The sequence below is a fragment of the Mollisia scopiformis genome (genome assembly GCF_001500285.1).
Source record: "Mollisia scopiformis unplaced genomic scaffold LY89scaffold_15, whole genome shotgun sequence".
Classification (NCBI taxonomy): domain Eukaryota; kingdom Fungi; phylum Ascomycota; class Leotiomycetes; order Helotiales; family Mollisiaceae; genus Mollisia; species Mollisia scopiformis.
Window position 1 is genome coordinate 115,590 of NW_017263595.1, and position 19,188 is coordinate 134,777.

The window sequence follows — 19,188 nt, forward strand, 5'->3', positions numbered from 1 at the left end:
TGGCTTTAGAGTAAATCATTTCAAACACTCCAAGACCGCCTTTGTACCACACCCATAATGACCTTTTCAGACTTCGACCAGCCATTCCTTCTCTGCACGGACGGCTCTAAGGATTCCGGCTCCGGAGCGGCCTTACATCAGCTCGACGAGAATGGCAACAAACGGCCCATCCTACATTTGTCCAAAGACTTCTCACTCGCTGAGGAAAACTACCATTCTGTAGAACTAGAGACTGCAGCTCTAGTGTAAATACATGTGGGCACCCCAGAAGCTACCGCTACATTTAGATGGAGCTCCCTTTATTGTTATCAAAAGCCACAGTGCTATATTCAACTCCTTCAAAGACACGGAACTTGGGAAACGCCCTTTACTCTCACAACTTCTTGCGCAGAACGCGCAAATTGCGCTTTTCGCGCGAAAAGCGCAAGTCACGCAAATAGCCAGCCATGTGAGCAAAACCTTCACCAATGAGCGAACACCAGATTCAAACGAGAGAAATTTCTAGCTTTACCTCAAATAGATGTGATTACCCAACGAAGTAGAGTTCTCAACACCTCACTCAAGGTTTTCCAACAACTCAAAACTCTCCAATTGGCCAACCCCGCAAACCCACCGAAAGGATCCCGAGACGCATCCTTGCAACCCCATGGGGAAACCGAATCTCACCCACCTCCTCAGGATGAGAATCCCTCCCTCGCATGTGGATCCCGAACTTGCTCCGTCAAGGCACAATACACTGCATATGGACGCGTGATACTGATGAAAGCAAGTGAGAAATCAACGGTTCTCCATTCATCCTAGCTCTTGAATTCCCCTCCCTTCTATTGAAGCGATATATCTACGTCCCTTTTTGTTTTGAACCACTCTCATCATCTCCTCAATCTATATAAGTGAACCACCACAGGTTCACATGCAGCATACCCAGCCAACCCATGCATCATAATGTCGTGACTTAACCTCCTTTCCTGTCCCTTCCCTTTCCAACCCCATCCCATCTAAGCGCTCCGTATCATTAACGAAGAAAATCAGACCCAGACCCATGCTAATGAAGGAAGGGGAAAATGTACATGTACAAGAATAAACAAGAAGCGAAGCATCCGCTGTCCCTGTACTGCAGGGCTTTTTTGTGATACTGGTGCTGCGACCAGATCAGGTAGAGAGAGTGACAACTCCACGCCCAACGCCACGCTCGCATCACTTAATATCCTCGTTTTCAAATGCAATTTGTCACCTTTCGACTCCTCTGAGTTTCGAAAACGAAGCTCATATAGCCCAACTGCCTCTCCTCGCTCTGACGCCCCAAGCGCTGGGTCCCATAGCACCATTGCTCATGCTAGGATGTTGTCTTGCCCATTCAAGGATATAGAACCTCAACGCTTTCCACCTAGTGCAATGCACTTCTTCTTTCTCGACTTTTCCATTTGAGGTATGAGCATTCGACAGGCCTATATGGCCCTTGACGTTCTTCTTTTGATCATCGACTCTCAACTCAAGTTCCGAGATCCTGCTGATCCTCGCTAATTCTTCGTCGTACTGGCGAGCAAGTGAGGGGTAACCAAGCGAAAGGTAATTATAGACCTGCGTCACGAACGTATCATCAAATTCCTGTAACAGAGCATCTTCCACTTTGCTTCTCGTAACCTCGGCCTTCAACCTCTCGTCGAGACCAGCCAGCATTCTTACCCCACCTTCGTGCGCATGTCCGTTTGCCTTATTGGGGCTCTTAGCTCCCGCTCCCGGAATCTCGCTTGCGAACGCGGAAGAAAACGGATCTGAATGTGTTTCGTTACGAGGGGTCTGGATAAGGGCAGGACCTTTCATGGTATTCGGGCTGAGGAACACCCCAGGTTCGTCAGCAACACAGTATCCACCCCATAGACCACCGCCCGTGTCGCTGCGATTGGGCTGGATGTCCATCCGCTGGTCTGTTTCAAACTTGGTGGCTTTAGGGGACGGGCACATCCGGAACTTGAGGTCTCCACCAAGCATGGGCGGCGATGCAGCTGAACGCATCCGGGCGAGCTCCGCTTCCTTCTGGGCATCAACAGGCTCTTCACCACGAGCAAATGCTGCGTTCTTCACTGTCATGCCGTTGGTCCAGAAGGGGTCCTTGAAAGAAGGTTGTGTTGCCTCTGCCGCCACCTTCTTGTGCGTCTCGTCTTCCCGCAACCGATTGAGCTTCTCTTGGTGCGCCTGCATCTCTTTTGCAGCCCAACCAACCTCCGTAGACTTGCGCCGTATGACACTGAGCTGAGGATCATCAATCAAGAGACCCACGCCTTCCACAGTCTCTTCGTCTGAGGCTCCTTCTATCTCTCTGTCGTAGAAATGTTCCACAATCTCGTGCATTGACTCGTTTGGGAAAGCCGCTAGAGCTTGTTCTCGTAATTGCTTCTCTGCTGCCTTTGCCGCAAGAGCAAGCAGATATCCCGAGAACCTGTCATCACAGCTCTCTCTTGTGCGTGCCAATTGTAATCTCATCTGTGAATCTTCCGAGGATCCGTAGGATCCTGTGAGTGACGGTGTGCCATCCTCGTCTTCCGAATTCTCTTCCGAATTGGAGTCTGAAGGTATAGCTTCTAGTTCTGGTTGGAAAGAATTCTGTCTTGTACTTCGTCTTGTGTTCGGGTGGGGTCGCATGGAGGGCTGTCTTCGAGGAGGTAATGGCGGTATGGTTTGTATATTGACAGAGCTTGAATTGGGGGTATTGTCTGGTGGTATTGGAACGACAGGAGGGCGGGGGACCTTTCGTTTTGGTCGAGTATAGATATTTGGCACCCCAGGAGTGAGATCGGTCTATTGAAAGAACTGTGATCAGTACAACAGAAGATATACATGCTTGTGTGACGCACCTTATCTGTGGGCAGAGTAGCTGGCCTTGTGTCACCCGCCCTCTTGGATCTCTTGGTTGTCTCAATCAGCTCTGGCACGAATTTTCTCCTCGGCTTGGGTGTTTCCTCATCTGGCGAGTCTTCAGGTATTGAGACTGGAGTGGGTTCTGGGGTAGGCAGCGGATTGGCAGCATGCCTGTTGCTCTTAAATGTTGTCTCGACGGGTTCCGGCGCGAAGCGTCTCTTCGCAGGAGCAGCGTCCTTCTTCTCCGCAGTAGACTCATTCTCAACTGGGGCTTCTTCCTTCTTACTACTTCGAGTCGTTGTTTCCACAGGTTCGACTGCGAATCGTCGAATCTTCTTGACCGTAGTTTCGACTGGGGTCGGTGAGAAGCGTCTCGAGGATGGCGGGGGTGAGGTTTCCGTCATGGTGTAGCTCAAGAATTGAGGGGTGAATGGCCTTCACTCTTCAATTCCGATTGTTGTGAATAATTCGACGCATTCCCTTCGTAATAGCAACAGTTATGGCAGAGCTTGTGATCAAAAGAACGGTGAGCTGATGTTGCTCGTGCGCTCTCTGCGAGTCTGCGGGAGTGTGACGCCCCAATCTATGGGTTCAACGGGTTGACGATGATAGGTCGCGGGAGGTCCCAACCGGTAGTGCAATGCAGGTGAAACCACATGTCAATTCTCAACCATCCGCGTGCAATTGAGGGTTGCGGGGAGAATATGTAGGTACGTAATTCGAGGCCAAGTAAGAGGAACAAGGGGCACAATGCGAAGAATTTGTATATCACGAGGGAGGAGTTGGTTTAGGGAGTGGAATGGGGGAAGAGATCTAGATGTTGGCAGTGGAAATTGACCGTAGCGTGCACTGGGGCTGACCTCGTGTCGGCGGGAAAAGATGAGTTGAACATTTCGCAGCCAGACCTCGAAACTTGGTATTGATATCAGACGGCCGTCAAACCGTGCAAGCACCAACACAGCAGATTGGGCACAGATTGTATCTATCTGGCCTGGAAATTATATGGGCGCTTTGATAAGTATTCAATAGTGGACGGGGCCGCGGGAGTATAAATAGCATCTAGTGAATTAAATTCATGGGAAATGTTCCACATTAGGAATCAGAGCAACTGTTTCATTTCGCTGTAAGACATTTGCTTACTAGAATTGGAGAAGACCTCTATCTTCAAAGATTTATCTTTTCGTAGTAGAAAAGCCTCAAGTCAACGACAAGGCCAAGTTTCAGCTGTCCAAGACACCCGCTCAGAGCTGGGCCATGTATCTTCCCCTTTCACTGATACCCGTCGACCAGAACAGTATTGTTCATTGTCGTCATGGACAATACCATACATATCCGACTCGATTGGCCATTACATTCACCATGAGTACTGCATATCACATCATCCAAGTTTCTCGCATGGTGTAAGAACAATTGTACGTAAGATGCTCGTCTGATTATGCACCCTTCATCCTCAATATTATCTATTATGTACTGGCAAAGATTCGAGAGGCTCCACGTCATGAAAGCAAAAGCCCAACCTCCAACGCCAATCCTCTAGATTCCCATGACCGACAGCGGAAGCTAAGAGGTACAAGAATGAACGAAGCATGAAGCAACGAGTCCTCGAGCATGCATGGTCCAATAAAAATACAAGAAACGAAAGTGTCGAATGGTCTCCTCAACGGGAAACCTCTTCGAGATGCCCCAAATATGCAACCCTATACCCATGTACTGGGAAAGAAAGTCCGTGAGGCAAAGAAGAAAAAAACGTATCATTGTGCCCTCAGCCCAGCTCAGCTTAATTTACTTCATCTTGCGCTTTCTTGGCAGCCCAGCTGCTTTTCTTGCCGCAATGTCTCCTTCGGCCAACCACCTACTAGCTTTAACCAATTGTACCACATTGATGAATTGCTTCATGAACATAATTGGGAAGCTGACACCAGCAATCACCCAGGGCACGAAAGAATCCATCTTGTTCGCTCGTGCCAATTCCAATGCAGCCGCACTGTGTGGGTTGAGGAAGAGGGAAGCTCCAGGCTGAGCAGGGCTTCCAGGTTCGAGGGACGTCCCGCTCGTTCCATTGTTCGTGACTTGAAGGAGGGACGGTGATAGGAAAGGCGACGAAAAGGATAGGAGGTAGAGAGCAATGAAGAAGACCTCGTTCAAAGCGCAGAAAATAAAAAGCACCGTCTAAACGCATGATTAGCACCCATGCTGATTTCTTGCAAGGGTCAACGTACCTTGTTTGTGTAATATAGATTCAAGATCCAGCTCCTGCTCTTGTCGACGGCCTTATGACTTGTGTCCGAACCTCCCATAGCAAGAGTCGCATACATGTGAACATAATGACTTGCTAAGTCCAAGGAGATAAGGCCTTGGAAAATGATAGCCCAGCGAGGAAACGCGGAACCCAGGAAGACCAGCAGACAGGCAGTGGTGCAGCGATCAGTTACCATATCAAGAACCGCCCCAAATCTTGTAGACTGCTCGAAGTACCGCGCGGCATATCCATCGAGAGCATCGAGGAGGCAGGAAACGCTGTACAGGCCAGAGCAGGTTCGCGGATGCAGTGGCATGTAGTATAGGGACGCAAATGCAAGGACGATTCGAGCATATCCTACAAAAGGTCAGCGCAATTGACATCAGGGGCAACTTTCTCGAGACATACCAATAAGGTTTGGCCAGAAGAGGAAGATGTTTTCTCTTGGGTAATCATCCTTGGCAGACCCGTGAGCCTTCCCATTGCCATTCATGACGACTTGCTCCTCTCGAGGAGCTGGTGAAGGTGTTACTGGTGTAGCGATGGCAGCCGCTTGCCTCCTCGTTCGCACACTCGACATGATATTGCGATGCACCTTCTTCTAGGTCCGTTGATGTGAATTGTCGCGTGTCTTGCTTTTTCTGACGAAAGTGGCTATTTGGAGGCTTTTGATTTGCTTTCGTCCAAAGGTTTACTTGATGTGATTCAGGGATGTCTCAAATGTTCGAAAAAGGTGGCAGATCAAATTGAAAGGTCAAGATGAGGTTATCGTAAGCAACAATTCAAGGAAGGTGGTGAAGTTGGATCGTGTGCGGAAGGTTGCTGCTGCTTATCTGCGCTCAATAATTATTCTCGGACTGCTCGGAGCCTAATGATTTGCAGGGGTCCAATGTGCTAATCAGGAAACAATTTCTGTCCCGTAACACCACTTGTATCACGACGTGAAGAAATCTTCACCTGATATATTCTCGTTTTCACGGTCAAGGATTTGTCCTTCATTGATGTTTCTGCGCTATGCCGCTGCTTCTTTGGATGAATCTCATGATAACAAGTGTATCACGTGCCTGGCTTGAGGTTTGAATCCCGGGTGAAGAAAGAAACCTCAAAGGAGAGTTAATTATGATGGTTTACGTTATTTGCGGAGAGAGTCAAGTGATCGTCCATCTTTTAGTTTCGAGTTCTCGAGCAAGCTTGGTGGCCCAAATTGTGCCATGAAGCAGAAAGTCCCAGGCGAGAGAAGAACATGGTCTTTGCATACACATGTTTGCTTTCAAATCGTATTATTGCATACTTCGTAGACGATAGGCTTTACGGCTCTGACTCATTAATTCCATTTCCGTCAAAGTTTCTTTTGGCTATACCCCGGAAAAGGACATGAAATTCCAACCTCTTAATGAAGTTATTCAGAGCCTCGAACATATTCCAAAGCGTTACATTGCCTACGAAACGACTCGCTTTGTTCTCTCGCATTGAGTTCAGTCCTTACTTTCATCATGGGAAGTCTAGTCAAGTAGCTTCTCAAGAATTGAAAGATGGGTTGAGGCTGCAACGATAGGTGAACACAAAACAGCCACAGTGACGCGAAAGCCACGTACTACATGAGCCTACCTACACCGCATAACACGAGGACTTGATCCTAATTTCCCGGAAACTACGCTATCAATTTTGCCTTGTCACATTTGTTATCTGATCAACACACAGCGAACAGCGAATCACTCCTTCCACTATCAGTCCTACCACACGACCGTCCCTCAGAGCCTCAACTTGTCTCTGCCTAGCCAAGGCTCTACAGCCTCGATCATCACGCCACTATATCTATCCTATTTCCCTCCATATCAATCTTCAGAAGCGTCATGTCATTTACTGTACTCTACGCCTGCGTCGGTGTAGGGACAGTCGCAGTAGTTCTCTTCGTCGTACTGTCCCTCACAGCTCCGCTTGTCCTAGAGATCGGCTATGGAATTATTGGCGGCCTTTTAGTCTTGGGTGGGATCGGGTGGATCTTGTACAGAAACAGTGATTCGATCGGTGATTGGTGGCAAGCCTTCAGAGATCGAAGGCAGGCCGAAAGGGATGCGAGGAGAGTAAGGAGGGAGACGCTAAGACAGGAGGAAGAGACTCGGCGTGCAGTTGAACTGGAAGAAAGAAGAGTGAGAGCTGGGGTCATTGCTGTTGAAGCGATTTCGTCAGGAGAAGCGATGAATGGAACGAATTCGTGAAACGAGGGGATATCTTTGCCTTCGAAAGCGATTCTTCTCTAAGCACAAGACTACAGCCATCAGTGCCAAACATCGACATACTAAGAATGTTCAAAGACCGGTATCCAAAAGACTTGCAAACGCAAACAAGACGGTCTGTAGGACGATCAAGCAGCACAATCATCAATCAAACGATCCGAAGCGAGCTTTATTTCAAATCCTTTCATCTCAAAATCTTTAACGAGACTAATTAGTCAAAACACCTAGACACACTACCTTGGATATCTCCCGATAGCTCACAACGTTCGCAAGGCTGCAATATGCATACATCAACCAGTAGCAAGCCGTGGCGTTCATCCCTGCTCTACGCCCAACTACCATGAACGCCTTCATTCACACCTCCAATCCCCAACATCTCCTCGCCTTAAACCTAACCAACTAACCCATCAAGCCGTATATCCAAAAGACACAAACTACAACTATTCCCCTGTCGCTCAAAACAACTCAACCCTCAAAAATCCCCACCTCACGCCCCCAAACCGACACCAAGCCTTACAGCCTCACCATGGGGGGCGCCGCCGGAGCAACCGTCGGCATCGCCATCGTCAGTATCTTCGCCATCGTCATGCTAACCGTCTTCTTCGGCTTCCTGCCCCTTGAAATAATCGTCGGGGTCGTTGGTGGGTCCATCTTTCTCGGCGGAGTTATATACGTCTTGCACAGAACACGTGCTACCTGGACACCGTGGGGCCCGGCTTTAGTTGTCTGGTGGCGAGATGTGAGGACGAGAGGGAGGGAGAGGCGGGTTAGGGAGAGGGAGGAAAGGGAGGAGAGGAGGATTAGGGAGAGGGAGAGGAGGAGGGCTGCGTTGGGGCCTATTGCTGTGGAGGAGATGGGCGTTCCCGAGCGGGTGCATTTGAGGGGTTGGTGATGGTTTGATTGGGTTAAGAGTTTTTGGTATTGTTGAGGTGGGATTTATTGGATAGGGATAGGAAGCTGGCGGTCGTGAAATCAGAAGGCGAATAGGACAGAAGGCAAGTGTCAGGTGTATGACTGAAAATGACGCTCTTTGAGAACTTGTACGATCGCAATTACGTTGAGAACATTAGGTCTAGCAGAAGAGAGAGAAGGAAAGAAACAGGGAAGAAAAAGGAGGCCATAATGGAAGAGACGAGATAGATGGGATTTGGGATCTTCATGGATGTTCATGTTACTCTTCTCATGGATAAATTGCTCACTGGACACTCCTCGAGACATGATGCATGGGGTCTACATGAAGGGCACATCAAATGAGTGGGGTTGATGAGTGACAGATGAATTTCAAAGCCAATACAAAAATGATCTGGCCTATTCAAGACACCAGCAAGCCGATCCCGCAGCATTCGTGCTATAATAATATCTTTATCCTCTGCCACTTCCCAGCCATCCAATCATCCTCTAGGAGTTCCGGCCGGTGATTGATCCAGGGTAATCCGCCTTGGTCCAAAGTCTCCGTTACTAGGAGAGCGCCCGGAATATGGACCATAGCTTGAAGAGCCTTCATTCGTCTCAGCATAATGAACGTGCTCTTCATCAATGTCAAAGCCGCAACAAATAAAACAAAGGCAGCTAGCGCTCGACTTCCACCATTGATCAATCTTCTTGCCAGCTTTCCCAGTAGCACACTTCCAACAAAAAGGATCTCTCTGCTCTTTTGAAGGCATTGGAGTAGAGGAAAGAGGCTGAGCTTGTATGATCGATCCGGACGGGGATCTCAGGCCGCCAGACATCAAATGTGTCGTGGAAGAGTAAGAAGTAGCACGGCTTCTGGGATCATCCGTGACGAGACTTGTTGTGCTGTGCGCTGCTTGAGCCAGTGCACCAATGGAGTGGGATCGGATCGGTACGGTGAGAGTAGCACTTGGTCTGGCAGTCACCACGAGGCCTAAATCGTTATGTGCGATTGCTGATGATTCCGAAAGCTGATCATTATCTGGAGTGATAATCTGCGGAATGGTAATAGTAGCCTTGCCTTTCGCAGCCTTACCACGTCCGCGTCGATGGGGACATTTGTTCTTCGAAGGCTCATCTCTCATAGGGGCGGCTTCCATTGGAGGAATCGGAGAGAGCGGATGTAAAGCTAAAGAAGTAGTGGATTCCATAGCAGCTTGAAGAGACAACATTTCGGAGTCTCGTGCTGTAGCAGACGCCGTAAATCTCACTCGTTGCAATTTGCGTTTCCCTTTCGCCTTCTTAGGCATTGTTGGCATGATTCCTCCTGACCCGGAAGCCTGCGTCGGATCTACTTGAGATCCTGCTTTGACTTGCGCAATGGGTGCATTGGCGAATGGATGCTGATCGATAGGACCATAAACGCTTCTAGGAGGCCTGAATCTTGGTGCCATTCGACCTCTGACTGGAGCGGAGACCGATCGAACTTGTGGGTCCAAACCTGGTCTGGGAGTACGAGATGACAATGTAATGCCAGATGCTGGGAGACCGAAGAATCTTTGAAAGACATTTTGTGCTGCTGTCAGAGGTACTGGACGCACTGGAAGACTCTGAGCGGCTGTCCATGATGGCATGCCATCTGGAGTAGGAGGTCGGTCTGGCGGTTTCTGAATAGGCGTTTTGGGCTCAGCGTAGACCTCGTTGATCGGGATCTTGAAGGTTTGTCTTTCGATAGTAGCACACGCTTCATGATAGGACTTTTGGACCAGTGTAATATCATCGAGGCTGAAAGATGCTTTTCGACGTGGACTTTGGGATAGGCTGAAACTGTCTCGATGTCCCAAGAAAGGAATATAGGGAACATCGTCTGCTGATTTTGGACGTCCTGCTGTCCGAATAGTAGCATAGCTCCTCTGCTCTGTGATCGTCTCAAGAGGTGTACCAAACCCGTAACGGAACTCGATTTGATCGATTGTGGACAGACCCTCAACTTCCGATGCTTTCTTATTCTCGTCATTCTGTACAGTCTTGACAGCAGTTGCAGCAGATCTGCGAGGTGGTATGTCGATAAGCTCAATTCTATTGCTACTAGAATCGCTATTGGTGCCTGAGAAATATACTGCTTCGTATATGGAATCGTGCGAGCTTGGATAATCTTCGGACGAATCGGGGTGGCGGATGAAGGAACTCTTGCGACGAATCCGTTTGGTAAGTGTAGGAGGTGGTGAGCTTGTTATGGACTGTAAGGGTTCTCTGTTCGATGAGGATCTCAAATCGTCGGGGAGCGCGCCTGTGGTTACAGCCATCGCGATATCCAAAAATGCGCAACTGTCAAAGAATGCTTGCGAGGGTTTGAGAAGTGGATACACAAGACATAATTGTGGAAGACAATCTCGAGCACAGAAAGAAAATGATGAAAGAAGGTGCGTTACCATGTTTTAATGTTCGGGCTTGACATGACAATCATGCATTGCGCCTTCCTTTCCAGAACGCCATCGCTATGTTACAATGCACGCAAGAATGGTTCTCAAGAAACATCCACGCCTTCGGCAACCAATGCTTTTCTGTATTCCCTTGATGCTTTCGCCAGCGTCTTGATCGTAGGCTCCATCATTTCTCTTACAACTTTCTCCCCACCACCAACAGAACTAGAACTCCACTGGAGTTTCTTTCCTGTCGTTGTATACACATCTTTGATGTGCTGCTTCTGCCTTTTTATGGTTTCTTCTCTTTCCTTCTCTGCATCAGCAGCCACAGCATTGATTCTGTCGAGAGCCCTTTCCAGCGTCTCAACCATTTTCGCAAGCTCACCCGCTCGATCTGGATCACCAGACAGGAAGACGAGCCAAAAGTGATGAAGGAACTCGGTAGTAGTTGCCTGAGTTAGAGTCAATCTGTCGAATAGTTTTTGCGACAATCCTGACAGAGACGACTGAGTATTTGAGCCATCAAGTTCCAAGCGTCGAGCAGCAATGCCCTCTAATATATGCTTCTGAGCATCTGCAATGCTAGCCTTGCTCCCCACATGGCCAACTTTCTCCTCCTCATCCTCGCTGTCACTATCTTCCAAGACACCGATAGCGGCGCGCAAATCTAGACCACCGGCACCATCGCTTTCCATCATCGTTGGGTCAAGATCTGTCTGCAGACCAAACAAGACTTCTGAAGGTACTTGCTTGGCATATAACGCTGCCTCCGCGGAAACGGCAGACTTCGCATTCGAGAAGAACCTACTTTGCTCCTTGATATTGAGCATAATCCTATGCTCTTCCGGGTCGCCCTGGAGGTCTCGCAAGGCAAGTGAGTTGAAGGTTTCTTCATCCATTCCGATTGGATCTGCGGGGTCGACATCGGATGGCGCAACATGAGCCATTATCTTTTCACTCAGGCTGTTGAGAGTGCGGATTATGGGCACTTTGGCTGTGGATCCTGGTCGCATGGTGAAGTCCTTGCGATTGCCGCTCTTCGAGCCTCCTTGGTTCTCCTCGTTCCCCTCGAGGTCAATGATGTTCGGGATATGTGCTGCAAGAAGTCTCTGACTCAGACCGTCATCGTTGGTAGCATCGAGATACTTATCAAAGCAAGGGTCTGTACTGTCTGTCTCCATAATGCGTTCTCCCTTGAGTTTCTTGAAAAGTCGACTTAAGAAGAATCTGGACCAGAACTCAGATTCGTTGAGTTTAGGAACATTCTCATCATATACACGTTTGACGAGCGGGTGCTGACTGAATATCAACTGGATCTGTTCCGCGCTGATGTTCAACTTAAGTTCGCCACCGTCCTGTCGTGGTTTCACCGCCGAGAGCACATTGTAGGCGCCCCGCTTCTGGTTGGACTCAACAGCATGTGCACGTAGAATGCCCGTTCGTGTAGACCAGAATTGAGAATTAAATTGCGAGTCTGAAATGGCATCTGGTTTAGTACGCCTCGACTCCATGTACGTCCTATTCAAAGCAGGATCTTTCTTCATGAGTGACTGCTGGAGCTCTATGTCTAACTTGAGCTGAGCATCGTCATACCATCGTGGTGCCCCGGAGTTTGGTTTGGATGTCACAGCACTGGCGATAGCCATGGCTGCTGACGTCGGTGTAGCGCCATTCGGCTTAGAGACAGCTGCATCATTTGCTTTGACAGCAGCAATCAAGTTAGTCAAGAGATCTTTGACGGCATTTGCTTCTCCACGTGGGTTTAAAGGGGAGTTGAAATGGAAAAGGTGAGTAATTGGCTCCGGTGCGGCCGAAGACTTTTCGAAAATCTTCAGCATCACCTTTGCTGCAGACTCGGGAGTCTGTTGGAGATCTGCGAGAGATTAGCAACTACTATCGTCGGTAAAAGTTGTCGACGTACTGCTGATGTCTGCAACATTTATAACGAGACCCTTTTCCGGCGCCACAGGCTGCCATAGGATGGATTTTTGGTCCTTAGAAATGGTCAAGGTGCCATCTTTCTTCTTGTAGGCCGCGAGCCCTTTCACCGACGGCGCCATTTTCAAGGCTGTTTGTGTGATGACCTGCTCATTCCCGCAACCTCCTTGTGGAGCGTAGGTAGAAAGAGGCAACTGGTCAGGCGTGGAATCTTTGTGTGTACAGTTCGATGTTTTAATCCAGCCAACTTTAGAAGCGTAGTTCGCTTTCAAAATCCGTTGAAGGAGCACGAGCCGGAGTAGGCTTTGCTACATGTACTGCAGTGTAAAATGAATATGTGTTGATGCTCGTCGGTACGAGTGCCTGCGCCTCAATGATGCTGACATAATCGGCTTCTCAGAAAAAAAAAGTCTCTATCATGTGACTTAGTGTCTCAAATCTGAGGCCATTGATTCGCCAGCCAATCACTACAGCCCGGGATAGCCGACTCGACAGGGATTCGGGTGGTTTCGCAGCGGCCCAGCTTTTGCCGTCACTCTGTCCGAATCTGAGTTTCTTGTTACGCATCAAAATAGAAGACTTACTCCGCCCTTCCTTTGCCTCCTTACAACCCCAATTCCACCCACATCAGGTGGAATTATCTCGACCTCGAGCACGTTGATCGTTCCTGACTTTCTCCTCTGCATTGGTTGGCGCAATGCTTCGATCCTCCTTACGGCAAAAGAGCTGCCAGCTCTTGAAAGCTGGCTCTTCTGCAAGAGCTCTCTCTACGACTTCACGATCCTCCCTATTCACCTCCAACACCTCTACAAAGCACGCCGTATCATCGAAACGATGTCTTTTGACGAGTCTCTCACAAAAACGATGGTCCTCTGCCACGGCCTCTGCCCCAGATCCAAACGATAACTTCCTTTCCGGAAATACCGCAAACTACGTCGATGAGATGTACATGCAATGGAAGGAGGATCCGTCAAGTGTTCACATATCATGGCAGGTCTACTTCAAGAACATGGAGAGTGGTGATATGCCAATGTCACAAGCTTTCACGCCTCCCCCGAATTTGGTTCCAACTCCAACAGGAGGTGTCCCAAACTTCATGCCTGGTCTGGGTATGGCTGCAGGACAAGGCTCTGATGTCACAAATCACTTGAAGGTTCAACTTCTTGTTCGTGCATATCAAGCACGAGGTCATCACAAGGCGAACATCGACCCCTTGGGCATTCGCCGCGAGGCTGAAGAATTTGGTTACAGCAACCCCAAGGAGCTTCGTTTGGAGCACTACCAATTCACCGAAAAGGACCTCGACACCGAGTATACTCTGGGGCCTGGTATTCTTCCACGATTCAAGAAAGAAGGCAGGGAAAAGATGACCCTACGAGATATTATTGCCGCATGCGAGAAGATCTACTGCGGGTCGTATGGTACCGAGTACATTCACATCCCAGATCGCGAGCAATGCGATTGGCTCCGTGAACGCATCGAGACCGAACAACCTTTCAAATACACTGTTGATGAGAAGCGCCGAATCTTGGACCGTCTTATCTGGTCTTCCAGTTTTGAAAGTTTCTTGGCTACCAAATATCCTAATGACAAGCGTTTTGGTCTGGAAGGTTGTGAGACCCTGGTACCAGGAATGAAGGCTTTGATCGATCGGAGTGTCGATTATGGTGTGAAGGATATCGTCATTGGAATGCCCCATCGTGGTCGTCTCAATGTCCTCAGTAACGTCGTACGAAAGCCTAATGAGTCCATCTTCAGTGAATTCGGGGGTTCTGCAGCTGCTGAGGATGAAGGATCTGGTGATGTGAAATATCATCTGGGAATGAACTTTGAGCGCCCTACGCCTTCTGGCAAGCGTGTTCAATTGTCCTTAGTCGCCAATCCCTCCCATTTGGAGGCTGAAGACCCTGTTGTTTTGGGCAAGACTCGAGCCATCCAACACTACAACAACGACGAGAAGAACCACACCACGGCCATGGGCGTCCTTCTTCACGGTGATGCTGCTTTTGCTGCTCAAGGTGTTGTGTACGAATGTTTGGGTTTCCACTCGTTGCCAGCTTACTCTACTGGCGGTACCATTCATTTGGTTGTGAACAATCAGATTGGTTTCACTACCGATCCTCGATTCGCACGCTCCACTGCCTACTGCACTGACATTGCCAAGTCTATCGATGCCCCAGTATTCCACGTCAATGCTGATGATGTCGAGGCTGTCAACTTTGTCTGCCAATTGGCTGCTGATTGGCGTGCCGAGTTCCAGAAGGATGTGGTCATTGATCTCGTCTGTTACCGCAAACATGGCCACAACGAGACTGACCAGCCTTCATTCACCCAACCTTTGATGTACAAACGTATCCAGTCTCACGAACCCCAAATTGATATCTACATAAACCAACTCTTGAAAGACGGCAGCTTCACCAAGGATGATATCGAGGAGCACCGTAAATGGGTCTGGGGAATGCTTGAAGAGAGTTTTGCCAAGAGCAAAGAATATCAACCAACTTCAAAGGAATGGACCACTTCCGCCTGGAACGGGTTCAAGTCGCCAAAGGAGTTGGCGACCGAAGTTCTTCCCCACAACCCCACCGGTGTCGACAAGCAAACCCTGGAGCACATCGGCACAGTAATCGGCACAGCTCCAGAAGGCTTCAACGTCCACCGTAACTTGAAGAGAATTCTTTCCAACCGTGTCAAAACTGTCACTGAAGGCAAGAACATCGATTGGTCAACTGCTGAAGCTCTTGCTTTTGGTTCCCTTGTCACTGAAGGTCACCACGTCCGTGTCTCTGGCCAGGATGTCGAGCGTGGTACTTTCTCACAACGTCACGATGTTTTCCATGATCAAGAGAACGAGAAGACATACACCCCACTTCAACACATCAGCAAGGACCAAGGTAAATTCGTCATCTCCAACTCGTCGCTATCTGAGTTTGGTGCTCTCGGATTTGAATACGGATACTCTCTCTCATCGCCAAATGCTCTCGTCATGTGGGAAGCCCAATTCGGTGATTTCGCCAACAATGCCCAATGTATCATTGACCAGTTCATTGCTTCTGGTGAGGTGAAATGGATGCAGCGTTCCGGTCTCGTCATGTCGTTGCCCCATGGATATGATGGACAAGGCCCAGAGCATTCCTCGGGACGTATGGAGAGATATTTGCAACTTTGTAATGAGGATCCCCGTATCTTCCCCACTCCTGAGAAGTTGGATCGTCAACATCAAGACTGCAACATGCAGATTGCTTACATGACGACCCCGTCCAATCTGTTCCATATCCTGCGCAGACAAATGAACAGGCAGTTCCGCAAACGTAAGTTTCATTCTCACCCACCGATATTCGTGCTGACTTTACTAGCTCTCATCATTTTCTTCTCCAAGTCACTTCTTCGTCATCCTCTTGCTCGCTCATCGATCGAAGAGTTCACTGGCGACTCACAATTCCAATGGATCCTCCCCGACCCAGAGCACGGCAACACTATTAATGAGCCAGAACAGATCGAACGTGTCATTCTCTGCACTGGTCAAGTCTATGCTGCGCTGCATAAGCACCGTGCCGACCAAGGTATCAAGGACACCGCCATCACTCGTATCGAGCAACTGAACCCCTTCCCTTGGCAACAGTTGAAGGAGAATCTTGACTCATACCCCAACGCTAAGACAATTGTCTGGTGTCAAGAAGAACCTCTCAATGCTGGAGCTTGGAGTTTCACCCAACCCAGAATCGAGACTTTGTTGAACGAGACTGAGCACCATGATCGTAAGCACGTTATGTATGCCGGACGTGACCCAAGCGCCAGTGTAGCAACTGGTCTCAAGGCAAGCCACATGAAGGAGGAAGCTAAGCTGTTGGAGACTGCTTTCAGCGTTACCCAAGACAAGCTCAAGGGAGAGTAGATGGTGTTGTAATGATAAACGGGCTGAGATGACTGAGTAGTTGCATTAGATGCATTTGTATTATTGTATAGGAATGATGGCTCAGAGTGAGCTGCTCGATGAGTTTTAAATGGACTTGCAAGCAATGAGAGCATGATGAAGCGTTTTGAAGAGCTTGCCTGTTCCAATGTCTCCTGTGTTCAGAGAGGTGCGAACGGCATTCGAAGGGATAGAACGTAGTCTGGTTGCTTTTGTTTCGGTTTAATTTAAAACTAAACCTCCGAGAGTTACGTGTCACCGGGTGCGCTTACGAGGAGTTGAACTTTACACTAGTCGCTCTCGAAAGATTTGCTTTCGGGTATCATCTACGTTTAAATTTGCTATAATTCTGGAGCAAGTTTAGCGTACAGCTTATTTTATTTCACGATATTTTTATTTAATTTATTTAATTTATTAAATCTCGCCGAGTGTGTTTAAAACTTGGCCAGTTCGTATTACATTAAATCTTTATTTTTGTTATTTAAAAAAAAATTCTAAATATTCATTAATATTATTATGTTTTTTTTTTATATTTAAATTATAAAATAATAAATATCGAAGTTTTTTTTGGGGGGGGGGGGTTTTCGGTTTTTTTTAAAGGACTTATATAATTATATGTCAGGGGTTGAACCCCATAATGCTTCGGCTACGCCTCGCTTAAGCACCAGCCTCCTTATTTTCTTTACGAGTGTAATCTCCGATCTAAGACTTTAATCTTAGAACACTTAGCGTGTGTCGAGGCTTCTTCGAAGCCCCTATTCTGTGTATATAAAGCCATAGCTAGCTAGCTCTTAGTTCTTTATCGAATTCAACGACAGTTTTACCCACTGCCTACGTCTTAAGTGTTCCCTCTTGGCGTAGCCCCTTACATTATACACGCTACGAAAACGGTCGGTATCTGTGACAGCACGGTTGGACTCATGTACGTAGACGAGGAATCGATTAGGCTATCTCTTAGGATCTAAAGGTAAAGAGGAAAGGAAGGAAAGAAGCGCCGGAAGGCAGAGCATATATACAGGTGAGCGGTCACGTGAGTACTTAGCGAGCACGTGACTCCAGAACCGTGACAGTATCCAAAGCAGATCGCACATTTATAAAAACTACAATGCATTTATATCTATTATTTATAAAGTAATTGTAGGCGAGTTTTTAACATACTTTTTATTGCTATCTTCTTTTTGAGTGTGATAGTCAGTAGCAGACTACACTTCACGGAATTGTGGTCTGGGTGCTTGCAAATGTCATACTCCCCGACAGCGTTCACTGGCTTGAACTTGATTAAGAAGTTGGAGAGATAAGGTGCTTTTGCCTTAACAAGGATCTCTATTTTGAAAGCCATTGGAAATTTATTAAATACGACGATGACATGATCTCTCGAGATTTTCCTGAATTCTTCCTTCCCGAGCTAAAACTTGAGGTTTGGTTTAGCCGTTGCAAGAGCTTTTGCAATCACTTTGGGCTGTGTGCTAGAGATGTGGTCGGTGATGAAGGCCATGGGTTCCTTAGAGTAGTACATTGTGACTATAACCTGGAGAGATCGTAGTTGAAAATTCTTGCCTTTTGCTCGCTGGGCGGCTTCTATTATATTGCACCGAGCTATCTAATTCTTTGAGTCATGGGCCTAGCAAGATGCGATATCAAAAACGTTAAGGACTTGAGGTGTTAGGGCCTCGATGACTTCCATTATTGAAAAAAGAGCAGTGTCTCGAATCTCTACTGGGCGCAAAGATACGGGTAGCTTGAAATATAGGTGGTGGCTATTTGCGAACGCAGATGCTTCTTGAGCCTCGTTAACTCCTCTCTCCCCAAGCTTTATTTTGGTAAACTTGGCTTGGGGCTCTTCTAGTGTGAGCTATTGCGATAGCTTGGACTTTGTGGTGACCTTGGCCTTCTTCAATTATGAAAGCTTCAAAGAGTCGACACGCGAGGAGGATTTCGGTGTAGATTTTGCTGACTTGCTAGGAGTTGCAGAACGTGCAGTAACGCTCTGGAGCTTCTGGGACAGCGATTTCGTTCGTCTAGTGATCGAGGCCGGGGTTTTAACGACAAAGGGGCTTGTTGTAGCGGTGGAGTCCGGTACAGAGTTTCGTCGTCTCTTGCCCGAGGCAGATTTAGACGGGGCAGGATGAAGAGGGATCGGGGACGTAAAGTCTGGCAAAGTCGAGATTGTCATCGTAGGAGTCTTTGGTGAGGTGGGCCTTTCCGTTAGTTCTTGTGTTTGACTTGCTGCTTTTTCTAGCGCCTTTTCCCTTTTTTTTAATTTTCGCAAGTTGAACAGGGTACTCGAGTATCTAGTGCCGCTCTGTTGGGCAAAACTTGCATGGAGAGTTAGGCTCTAAGCCCGCCTCTATGCCTGCTTTTGCCCTCAAGAGCTGCCGTGCCTTGTTTTCTTTCTTGGCCAACTTCTTTGCCTCGTGCTGCCTACTCTTTCCAGCTTTACAGGCTTCAAAGTCTTTCACGTCTATGGCGAAGCTTCCAGGTTAAGACAAGTTGGGACGGTTTGGGATGAAATCGGGAATAGACTTTCTGGCAGATGCTTAGAGGGTCTGTTCTAAAAATACTTGGTTAATATCTTGCGCCATGGTAGACATGGGACTAGAGAAGATATCGACCTTACTGCTTAGTGGTGTAGTGTTTCTTGGCTAATCCTCAGCGGACTATCCACCAGCGGGTTTAGGAGACTTCATT

At 48.1% G+C, this 19,188-nt stretch overlaps 8 protein-coding genes across 8 annotated transcripts; 4 read left to right on the top strand and 4 right to left on the bottom strand.

Annotated features, from left to right (window-relative positions):
* Positions 1 to 57: 57 nt before the first annotated feature.
* Positions 58 to 801, top strand: LY89DRAFT_670661 (uncharacterized protein; the record flags this gene model as incomplete). Its single annotated transcript, XM_018213175.1, has 3 exons — positions 58 to 245; positions 316 to 448; positions 565 to 801. The coding sequence occupies 3 exons, from the start codon at positions 58 to 60 to the stop codon at positions 799 to 801; spliced, it is 558 nt and encodes a 185-aa protein (XP_018069512.1).
* Positions 802 to 1,263: 462 nt separating this feature from the next.
* LY89DRAFT_670662 (uncharacterized protein) lies at positions 1,264 to 3,260 on the bottom strand (the record flags this gene model as incomplete). The annotated part of the gene is made up of 2 exons (XM_018213176.1): positions 1,264 to 2,796; positions 2,853 to 3,260. The coding sequence occupies 2 exons, from the start codon at positions 3,258 to 3,260 to the stop codon at positions 1,264 to 1,266; spliced, it is 1,941 nt and encodes a 646-aa protein (XP_018069513.1).
* A 1,378-nt stretch (positions 3,261 to 4,638) lies between these two features.
* Positions 4,639 to 5,675, bottom strand: LY89DRAFT_670663 (uncharacterized protein; the record flags this gene model as incomplete). Its single annotated transcript, XM_018213177.1, has 3 exons — positions 4,639 to 5,025; positions 5,076 to 5,452; positions 5,504 to 5,675. The coding sequence occupies 3 exons, from the start codon at positions 5,673 to 5,675 to the stop codon at positions 4,639 to 4,641; spliced, it is 936 nt and encodes a 311-aa protein (XP_018069514.1).
* Positions 5,676 to 6,948: 1,273 nt separating this feature from the next.
* LY89DRAFT_670664 (uncharacterized protein) lies at positions 6,949 to 7,314 on the top strand (the record flags this gene model as incomplete). The annotated part of the gene is made up of 1 exon (XM_018213178.1): positions 6,949 to 7,314. The coding sequence occupies one exon, from the start codon at positions 6,949 to 6,951 to the stop codon at positions 7,312 to 7,314; it is 366 nt and encodes a 121-aa protein (XP_018069515.1).
* Positions 7,315 to 7,858: 544 nt separating this feature from the next.
* LY89DRAFT_735294 (uncharacterized protein) lies at positions 7,859 to 8,224 on the top strand (the record flags this gene model as incomplete). Its single annotated transcript, XM_018219995.1, has 1 exon — positions 7,859 to 8,224. The coding sequence occupies one exon, from the start codon at positions 7,859 to 7,861 to the stop codon at positions 8,222 to 8,224; it is 366 nt and encodes a 121-aa protein (XP_018069516.1).
* A 499-nt stretch (positions 8,225 to 8,723) lies between these two features.
* LY89DRAFT_735295 (uncharacterized protein) lies at positions 8,724 to 10,529 on the bottom strand (the record flags this gene model as incomplete). The annotated part of the gene is made up of 1 exon (XM_018219996.1): positions 8,724 to 10,529. One exon carries the CDS (start codon positions 10,527 to 10,529, stop codon positions 8,724 to 8,726), a length of 1,806 nt encoding a protein of 601 aa, XP_018069517.1.
* A 221-nt stretch (positions 10,530 to 10,750) lies between these two features.
* Positions 10,751 to 12,740, bottom strand: LY89DRAFT_750435 (uncharacterized protein; the record flags this gene model as incomplete). Its single annotated transcript, XM_018221200.1, has 2 exons — positions 12,571 to 12,740; positions 10,751 to 12,522 (listed from the first exon to the last, which is right to left on the bottom strand). The coding sequence occupies exons 1-2, from the start codon at positions 12,707 to 12,709 to the stop codon at positions 10,751 to 10,753; spliced, it is 1,911 nt and encodes a 636-aa protein (XP_018069518.1). The 5' UTR covers positions 12,710 to 12,740.
* Positions 12,741 to 13,138: 398 nt separating this feature from the next.
* On the top strand, positions 13,139 to 16,929 carry LY89DRAFT_685972 (2-oxoglutarate dehydrogenase, E1 component). The gene is made up of 2 exons (XM_018215183.1): positions 13,139 to 15,898; positions 15,944 to 16,929. The coding sequence occupies exons 1-2, from the start codon at positions 13,285 to 13,287 to the stop codon at positions 16,480 to 16,482; spliced, it is 3,153 nt and encodes a 1,050-aa protein (XP_018069519.1). The 5' UTR covers positions 13,139 to 13,284; the 3' UTR covers positions 16,483 to 16,929.
* The last annotated feature ends 2,259 nt before the right edge of the window (positions 16,930 to 19,188 follow it).